Source organism: Choloepus didactylus, chromosome 13 (genome assembly GCF_015220235.1).
Source record: "Choloepus didactylus isolate mChoDid1 chromosome 13, mChoDid1.pri, whole genome shotgun sequence".
In the NCBI taxonomy this organism is placed as follows: domain Eukaryota; kingdom Metazoa; phylum Chordata; class Mammalia; order Pilosa; family Megalonychidae; genus Choloepus; species Choloepus didactylus.
The window spans coordinates 77481111-77491697 of NC_051319.1; the positions used below are offsets into that span (position 1 = coordinate 77481111).

The window sequence follows — 10587 nt, forward strand, 5'->3', positions numbered from 1 at the left end:
GCATTCTGAAATGAGTGAGTGAGCCAGCTGAAAGTCTGGCGGCTGCACTGCGGTGTGAGGAAACCGTGGGTTGGTATTTGGAGATGGACTAGTTCTTTAAAAAAAAAAAACAACCTAGGAGTGGCTGCAGTTACAACGGTGAGAACCACGCAGTGAAGCACGGCAGGAGCAGGCTGTGCCAACCTCTCGGTGTCTGGCATGGAGGACAGCTTGCTGCTGATTGTTTCAGGGCCAGCGGGCAGAGGGGAGCCAAAAGGAGAAAGAAACCGTGCCTCTCGCAGCCATATCCCCGACAGGCTGGGAACGCTCCTGCCCAGGGCCGGAGCTGTAGCCCAGAACCGCGCCAAGAAACCCAGTGTGACAGGGAGTGTTTCCCATAGCACTGCGCACATGCCACATTATCGGCCGTGGACAGTGGCCCTTAGTGCACCCACAGCTAATTGTCCCGGAGCTGGGAAGGCAGAGCTGTGCGAAAAGGGGGAAATTAACACACCTCATTCAGTCATCTTTGCAGCAGGCTGGGAACACCCCTGCAAGGCCTGGCAGCCCAGGGCTTCCCTGGAGGGCAGGCACGCACTTGTGACATGGCACAGCCTTCCCTCAGCAGAGGACCTGGAAGAGCACGGCTGAGAAGGGGGACCCGCTCGGAATTCCCAGGGACCCTACGCCAATACCAAGGACTTGTGGGTCAGTGGCAGAGACAATCTGTGGCGAGACTGAAATGAAGGTTTAGACTCTTGCAGCAGCCTTAAATCTCCAGGAACATCTGGGATGTTTGATTATTAAAGCTGCCCTGCCTCCCTAACCACCCAGACACACGCCCCACATTCAGGGTGGACAGCACCAAAAACACACCCAAACTTAGTGCACCAATTGAACCCCACAAGAATCAGATCCCCACATACCACAAAGACAAAGTTGGGGAGAACTGACTTGAGGGGAATAGGTGACTCGCGGACACCATCTGCTGGTTAGTTAGAGAAAGTGTATGCCACCAAGCTGTAGATCTGACAAATTAGAGATCGGTACTTTTTATATCCAGAAAGGACCCTATCGAGTAAAGCAAATGCCAAGAGGCCAAAAATAACAGAAAATTTAAAGCATACGATAAAACCAGACGATATGGAGAACCCAATCCCAAACACCCAAATCAAAAAATCAGAAGAGACACAGTACTTGGCACAATTAATCAAAGTACTAAAGTCAAACAATGAGAGCATGGCACAGATATAAAGAACATGAAGAAGAGCATGGCCGAGGATATAAAGGACATGAAGAAGACCCTAAAAGAGCATAAAGAAGAACTTGCAAGAGTAAATAAAAAAATAGATGATCTCATGGAATAAAAGAAACTGTTGACCAAATTAAAAAGATTCTGGATACTCATAGGATAAGACTAGAGGAAGCTGAACAATGACTCAGCGTCCTCGAGGACCACAGAAAGGAAAATGAAAGAACAAAAGAAAGAATGGGGGAAAAAATCAAAAAAATCGAAACGGATCTCAGGGATATGATAGATAAAATAAAACATCCAAATTTAAGACTCATTGGTGTCCCAGAAGGGGAAGAGAAGGCTAAAGTCTAGGAAGAGTATTCAAAGAAATTGTTGGGGAAAACTTCCCAAACCTTCTACACAATATAAATACACAAAGAATAAATGCCCATCAAACTCCAAATAGAATAAATCCAAATAAACCCACTCCGAGACATATTCTGATCAGACTGTCAAATACTGAAGAGAAGGAGCAAGTTCTGAAAGCAGCAAGAGAAAAGCAATTCACCACATACAAAGAAAACAACGTAAGACTAAGTAGTGACTACTCAGCGGCCGCCATGGAGGTGAGAAGGCAGTGGCATGACATATTTAAAATTCTGAGAGAGAAAAATTTCCAACCAAGAATACTTTATCCAGTAAAGCTCTCCTTCAAATTTGAGGGAGAGCTTAAATTTTTCACAAACAAATAGATGCTGAGAGATTTTGCTAATAAAAGACCTGCCCTACTTCAGATACTAAAGGGAGCCCTACCAACAGAGAAACAAAGAAAGGAGAAAAAGATATAGAGAAATTTAACAGACATATATAGAACATTACATCCCAAATCACCAGGACACACATTCTTCTCTAGTGATCACAGATCTTTCTCCAGAACAGACCATATGCTGGGACATAAAACAAGCCTCAATAAATTTTAAAAAAAATTTTTGAATATATTTAAAGCACATTCTCTGACCACAATGGAATACAAACAGAAGTCAATAACCATCAGAGACTTAGAAAATTCACAAGCAACAGGAAGGTAAAAATGAGGGGGAGATGAAAACATTCCTGGATAATCAAAAGCTGAGGGACTTCATCACCAGTAGATCAGTCCTATAAGAAATGCTAAAGGGAATTGAGCAGACGGAAAGGAAGGGACATTAAACAATTGACTGAAACCACACGGAGAAATAAAGATTTCCAGTAAAGATCACGTGGTAAATATAAATACCAATACTACTGTATTTTTTATTTGTAACTCCACTATTTACTTCCTACAGGATATAAAATACATAAACTCTAATGATAAATCAGTGGTTTTGGACTCAATGTAAAATATGTAATTTTTGACAAGTACTACATTAAGGTGGGGGAATGGAGGAGTATAGGAACATAGTTTATGTGTCCTATTGAAGCTAAGTTGGTATCAAAGAAAAACAAGATTGTTACAGATTTAAGAGGTTAAGTGTAAGCCCCATGGTAAACACAAAGAAAGTATCAGAGAATATGAACATAGAGATGAAAAGTAGAGCATGAGTTATGAGAAGTGGGGGAAGGGGCAATGGGGAGTTAAGAAATGAGTGCAGGGTTTCTGTTTGGGGTGAAGGGAAATTTCTAGTAATGGATGGTGGAAGGTGATAGCATTGCAACATTCTACATGTGATTAATCTCACTAATGGAATGCTAGGGAGGGGGTGGAATCAGAAGACTTAGGCTGTATACGTTTCCACAATTGGAAAAAAAAAAAAAAAGTCTAAATAGATAACGACAATTAAATGCCAAGGATGATCCTGGATGGGACCTGAGGATGGAGGAGAGGAGGCTCAAAGGGACACAGTTGGCACATAAGGAAAAAAAAAAAGGAAATATAGAATCTAAGCTTTGTATCAATGTTGAATTTCTTGAACTTCTTAGCTGCACTTAATGGGATTGCATAAAAGAATGTTCTTATTCATGGGAAATGTATATGCGAATTATATTGTTTATTTAAGGATGTGTGCAGCTTGCTCTCACATGTTCAGAAGACAGAGCAATAGATGACGGATGATAGGGAGGGAGGGAGGGAAAGAAAGAAAGAAATAGTGGCATGACAGGATGTTAAAGTTGGTGGATTGGGGTATGGGGGGGGTCGGGGCATGGTGGAATTCTGTGTATGGGGTTTGTATTGTTTTTGCAACTGTTCCTGTAAGTTTGAATTTATTTCAAAATAAAATTTAAAAAAAATAATAGGGGGTGGGTATATGGGAACTCTGTATTTTGTGCAAGATTTTTCTGTAAACCCACAACTTCTCTAATAAAAAAATTCAATTATTAAAAAAAAAAAAAAGTAAATAACCTTACAAGTCTGTGAGGTAAGTGGAGGGACAAGGATAATTTTGTTCCAGGTCCTAAATAAGATCAAGAGAATAAAAGAATGTGGGTGCCCCTGTCTGTCTAGGCCTCTTTCTGGGCTTTCCCCTCACCCCACAGATACTCTTCCACACTCAGGGCTGAGGACTACTTTTTACTTCTCCCTCTGCCCCATGGAGAATGATCCATCCTTAGCTTAGTCTCTAATAGGAGGATTCCCAAGTCTATATATCCAATTCTGACAAATTCCCAAAGCCATGTTATATAATTGGTAAATCACCATTTTTACTTTGATTTTCCAACTTTCTCTTAAAATAGATTAATAATATACACCTAAAATCAAATCCCCCTTTAAAAAATCAGCTTGTGCTTGACAGGAGTGCTCCCTTTTCTTCCTGTTTTTGTTTTTTCTATATTCCTTTGAAATGTTACTCTCTGTGCTTTTCCTGATTGACAAGTTTTGAGGGGTTTGGGGTAGCAGGGAATGAATGGAAGTTGGGGGAAGGAAGGATAGTTTGATACACCCCTACCTGGGGTCAGAAAGTCCTGGGAAGTGCTACCCTCCCTTTTATATCCAAATTCCTGAGGGGTGATAGTTTGGAACTTGGGAACTTCTGTGAGAGGATTTCTTAGAAGGAAGGGACAAAATTGAAATCAGTTGTCCCCTACTGCCACCCAGTGAAATTGTGGCTAGCCTCCCCCCCCCAACTTTTCCTCGTGTTTCTTAAAGACAATTTAGTTTTTTATAAAATCTGTATAGCAAGAGCAACTTTTTATGTCAAATAAAGCTGAGAAATGCAGGGGAAAAAAAAATCAATTTCTGCCAATGGCACCATAACTCTCCTGCTTTAGAATTTAAAATGTTATGGTTACCTTTGACTTCTCCCTTTCTTTTTTCTTTTCATACCCAATTATTTCTCAAATCCTATCATTTCTCTTTTGAAATCTTTCCATTCTCTTTCCCTGCCATCCTTCCTCTCCTTTCCATTGCCACTATACTAGTCTAAGCCCATACCACCTTATACGTGGACCGTTACAACAGTCTCTTGCCCAATCTCACTGGGTCTCAAACCACTCTTATCCTCTATTCTTAACAAAATAAGCTCAGGTTTTGTTTTTATCCTGTTAACTGCCATGTTCAAAAACCTCCAATGGTTCCCCAATATAAAGTCCAAACTCCTCAGGATGAATTTCCTCTCTGGAGGGAATCTGTGCAATCTTATCTCCCTCTATCTGGTCACTGTAAGCTGATACATCACCACTCTCTGAAAAGCCCTGCTTGAGTCTACCTCTATTTTCACAGTGGCACCCCAACTGAATGCATTTCCTCTTCTATTCTAGTGAAATCTGAGCTACAGTTCAAGACTCTACTTACTTTAGTTTACCTCCTCCTGGCAGTCTTCTACTATCAGTCTGGTCCATACTAATGTTTCCCTTTATTCAAGAAACATAAGACAAGATACTGTAGGTTTACAATCACTATTCCTAATTCTCTACCAGCATTATTTATTGAGCACTTGAAATGTGCCTGATGCTAAATGCTTTACACCTACTACCTAATTTGATCTTTATAAAAAATCTGGGAGGTACTATATTATCCTCATTTTATAGATGAGCAAAATGAGGCTCTGAAAGGTTAGATAACTTTCCCAAGACCACAGCATAACAGGGCTGCCCCCTTTGGTTGCAAAATTTGTGCACTACACAAGGTGGATGGTCGTCCACAGTATCCGTTGGTGAAAACCCAGAACAGTCTGATTCCAAAGACTGTGTGGTCTTAACAATTACATTATACTTTCTCCCAGTGGATGTAGCTAACAAGGAGATTACAGTCTGAATTCCAGTTGCTATCACAACCATATTTTTCAATCACAAAATGAAATGCAAAATTGGCAAAACAGCTAATTAGAAAGTAAGATATCTGAAAAACCCTGGGATACACAGTTGCTGTGCCTACATCACTTACTAACAATCTATTTTTGAAGTTTTTATAATTGAGCTATTACCTGAATACATGCCCAATTTTCCAGAAAGCAGAGCCATACTCAGGGAAAAAGCTCCAAAAAAATCTGCTCAACTAAGCACTTACTAGTCAATGCTAAAGATAATGCTAAATATCAGAATAGTTGATCTTTTCTTTTTTGATTTTTCATAACTTAAACTACAAGGAGCCACACATTGTAGCCACTTTCTCCTTTCTTCCCCTAGAGGTATCCAAAGTCACCTGCCATTCCAATGGCCCAATTTCTAGTTCCTAACTCCAAATCTCCCTTCATTTGAGTAAGTCTCTGCTAAATCATGGCCCTGATTTTCAATGTCTTAATACACTTTCTCCAATAAAAGCTGTCACAGTTGACTGTTGATTCCTGTTTCCAATTATTGACAATTCCTTTAGCATCACATACTTGGGCTGCCCTATAGTTACAATTATTATGGGCTCAATAAAGGTTTTTTGGTTCTGAATCTAAATTATAAGGTCTGTGTTGAGCTCCCCCCCCCAACAGCCCCATATTCAGAATGTTAATTAATATTATACAGAAAAATAATCTTAACCACCTTCATAAAAATAGAATACTCTTTAAAGGACACAATTCTTAGTCATCCTACATTTTTGGCCTACTCTGAAGCACTTACATTATTATTGTGAAGATATTCAATTGCTCGAAGGATCTGGAAGAGGTATTTTCTAAGTCATTTACTTTCTAGTCCATGACAGTAATGTTGTAACTCATCTAATACTGTGTGGTCAATAAATTCAAACACCAAATGAATTTTCTTTTTCTGTCTAAAAACTTCAATCAGATTGACCAGGTTTTCATGACGAAATTGCTATTGACAAAAGAAACGGATTTTTAATAAACTATTTCACGCACAATAATTTGAACATATAACACATATAATTTTGAAACAAAGCAGAAATATTCTCAGCTTTTCTTGCCTGCATTTCAACTGAAATTTCTCAACTAACTTGCATACATTCCTATCTTAACGAAATTTTAATCCATTTCATGATCAAAATTTAAAGAACAAAGTGAGATGTATTGCTTTTACATCAAGTTGGCAACTGATTGCTGATTTAAATAATTTAATGTACTGTAATACAACTTGGTATGTCGCTAAGAGGTATCTTACTATCCTTTAACTTGGTTTGTGGTTAAATTTAACATCTGAAATTTAAAAGGTCCTGAAGTTTCCAAATGAGCATGGATTTCAACTGCATTGAGTATATGACCTGAATTTATAGAAATTAATTATTCTCTGGTTTTGGTCCTAAACCCTACAGAGTAAACCATAAGTTCTGGGGGACATTATAAATACAACAGACTGAAACAGAAGACTATCAAAATATCTAGAAACTCTTGATGAAATCTCTTCAGATATGTGAAATACAATTTATAGCCATAGGAACTTTATATAAATACACAATTATCTCTGGGTAAAATTCTGTTCATTGTCTGTACCATTCTATTAAGCAACAAAACACCTTTGTGGAATGACGATCTTTGTTAAACTAATATGTCAAAAGCGGCCATGTATCAACTTAGAAAACAAATGTGGTTTAATATTGTGTTCATTACTCTATTTTCCAGTAAACTGACTTAATTACAATTAATTCTAAAATAACTTAACCATTTTCTCAAATTGCAAAAATTATTTTTTCATTTGGTTAAAAATTAGGGGTATATTTTCAAAGTTGGATTCATTAGAAAATTATACTCTTTGTGAAAAAATATTGTTCTTTATTCCAATGGCTGAACATCCATTTTTCCACTTGTCTGTACTAATACAGAGACAAAACTCCTTAAAATATAACTAATAGAAAAACATGCCAAAATATAATGCCAGATTCCTTTCCTATTTTTGGTCCCAATTTCCCCAGTAGGCAAGATGCTAGCACGCTGCTGAGACATGCTGGCAGCAGGGAAAAGAACTGACTGCTTTTGAACACATCATTAAACCTTCAACTAAGGAAAACTATTGGTTTCCTGGTCAGTCTTTATTTTAAAGGCAAAAGCAATGAGAGCAGTGAAGGGTTAATGTGAGTTAATAAGCATTAAGAAAGATCCACCTTGGAGGAGAAATTGGGTTCTTTCTCAGACAACCCAAGAACTCCCTGGAAATGCTCCGTTACCCCTTTTCAAGTTGTTTAATTTTGTTTATCTCCATTACTAGACAACTCTTCTACAGATATTATAATTACTTTCATGTAATTTATTTAATGAAATTCTAACAGATAAAAAGTTCAAATTAAGTCTCTATGGCATTCTTTTTCAACTAAGAATGTTAACTAATCCAAGAAATGTCTCTAGTGGAATTAGAGTATACAAAATTTTAAATCCTATAAGAAATAAGCCATTGGGGATATAGTTAAAGTGTCTCAAAATAATTTGCATAATAGTTCATCTCTGTGTTCTTGCCACATATTGGTTGTTTTTACAAAATGTTAGATAGAAAAAATAATCAGCTGATGTGCAACAGGGTTGAAGAAAGATCAAATGATACTCTCTGGGAAAAGGTCTTCCAACCAGATTTTCACTTACAGTGCAAAACAGTTGCTTTACAAGTCAAGACAGGGACTGGTATCTTTCACAGAATCAAAACATCTTTATTGACTTTAACTTTCCTTTGCTCATTGTCTGGAAAGAGAGCAGTTCCAACAATCCACAGTATCTAATATATTTCTCCTATTTAGAAAGCAAATTGATCTATCATACGTAGGACAGACTTACAGAGAAAAGAAAATACTACTTTTGTATCAGATAAAAATGAACAAGAGCATCTGGTTTTCTTCGTCACATATAAAATATCCAGACTACGTTGTCAAGGTCACAAACCTTAAAGCGAGAAGAAAAATTCCAATAAATAAAATACATATATGTTTAAACATTTTTTAAATTACTAGTTTGGTGCTCAGTCCCTAAGGAACATTAGTGCTCCTTTCTCCACACTCCTGAGTTCTTTCCCCTGGCTTGATCTGCAAAGCAACTGTTTTGCACTGTAACTGATTCTATCTTATGCTGTGATCTATCTTATTATTCCCCACCTCTAAAAGCTTACTACTCAGCTTTACTTGAATGTCCTCCTGTCACCTCACATTCAACATTTCTAAAATTGAACTAGTTCCCCTTCTCTATCCTGAACCATGTGTCCTTTTGGTCTTTAATATTTCCATCAGCAGTACCAGTCACTGAACCTCAAGGATAACTTTGACTCCTCCCCTTTTATTTCCTTCTACATTCTTACATTTCTTCTTTTGCAATATATCATGTTCTAATTTACTTTCATTCACAATCACACGATTAAGGGCCCTCAGGACATTTAACAGGATTCCTAAATTAAACTTATAACAGATCTCCCTGGTTTTGGTCTCTTAGTTCTCCAATCTATTTTACATATTAGTGCTAGATTAATATTTATAGCAGGTTTTTTCACACTGGGATCAAGCCTTCACTGACGTTCCATCTCCTACAAAATCAAAATTTGACTTTTGAGCCTAAAAGACAAGTCTTCAAAATCTACCTCCAATTTACTTCTCTAATCTCACCTCTTTCTACCTCGATACAATAAGGAAATTCTACAAGCAAAGTGCCTCTGCTCTTTGTCCTTTCCACTCTGTTCTTTGTCCTCTGTCCTGTGCTTTATTGTTCCGCTAACCTAGAGTATCATAGTTTCACACTCTTAACTAAATCCTACATTCCTTTAAAGCCAAGTTCATGTCTCATTTCCTCCAAGAAACCTTCCCTGCCCAACAGGATTTTGTGTTCATCATTTGGCATTTATTAAGTGTTATTTTTTATTCAATATTATTTTTATATGTTCTCCTGTTGTTCTCATTAAATTATAAAAGTCCTTAAGGGCAGGAACTCTCTTCCTCTTCATAATCCCAGCATCTAGCACCATTGTCTTGCACAAAGCAGGCCTTTTAATTGTTTACTATACTTGAATATTTCTGAATAATTATTTCATAATATTTAGAATAGCTTTTGTTAAGGAATACAAAAGCATATGCATCTTTTATCACTATTAATTTACAAGTTGTAGACAATAAGATAGAGGATTATACTTGTTTTTCAATCACATGCCTAAGGTAAATGTATTAACTGAAATGTTCCTTTACACAATTTTGTATTCCATAACAACTTCTCTATTGACTTACAGAGCAATTAAGGCAAAAGAAGCAAACCTTTAGAAACTTTATTTCTCTTGTTGCAATTTTGTTGACAGATTTTTCTGGTTTCTCATAAAATATCTTAATGGCCACTATCTGCCCAGTATCCTTATGCTTACACTTCATGACTGTTCCATAACTTCCCTCTCCCACTTTTCCAAGGGTTTCATACATCTCCATTTTCAAGCCTGACTTCTACTTCTTCATAGAAAGAAAGAAAGAAAATGTTAAACATTTATACTTTTATTTATTCAAGCTCGATAAGGCAGTTCCAAAATAAGCCCATACTTTCAAATACAGAAACAGAAAGAAATCGTAATCTTTTTCACAGAGCCTGTTTGTCTTTGGGAACTCCGCCAGCTCGGCAGTAAGATGTCCCCGTGGGGCTCCAGCCCTCACCATTGACTTAGGGGTCCTCCTGCTGCCTGGATCATGCCCATCAACACAAAGATTCTCTCGTTACATGTCACACATCCATCAAGTGTAGGGTACCCATACTTCCTGTAATCCTCCCTTCAAATAGGGGGGACCCCGCACTACTGCAGTCGCCTACATAACAAAGCCCCGAGACCCAGCTTCGGCCTCGCCCGCTCCTCACACCGAACGTCTACGAGTTTCGGACCAGCAGCCCGCCCTTCGCCCCACTGTCGACCTGATTCGGACAGCCGCCGCTGCCTCAGCCCATCCTGCAGTCCCGCTGGCCTGGCTCCGCGGTTTCCCAGCCGGGCAACTCCACACTGCCAGGACTTGGCCCGCCAGACCGCCAGTTCCCTGCTGTCCACTACCATGGCAACGGGGAGGTAGGCAGCGT

General features: G+C 38.4%; 1 protein-coding gene across 1 annotated transcript in view; it reads right to left on the reverse strand.

The window, feature by feature from the left end:
• CDKL3 (cyclin dependent kinase like 3) overlaps positions 1-10563 on the reverse strand; it is a 112632-nt gene extending 102069 nt beyond the window's left edge. The window contains 3 exon segments of the mRNA XM_037800791.1: positions 6242-6436; positions 9792-9977; positions 10429-10563. Of these exon segments, the coding sequence (XP_037656719.1) occupies positions 6242-6436; positions 9792-9956 (360 nt within the window). The 5' untranslated portion in view covers positions 9957-9977; positions 10429-10563.
• Positions 10564-10587: the final 24 nt, after the last annotated feature.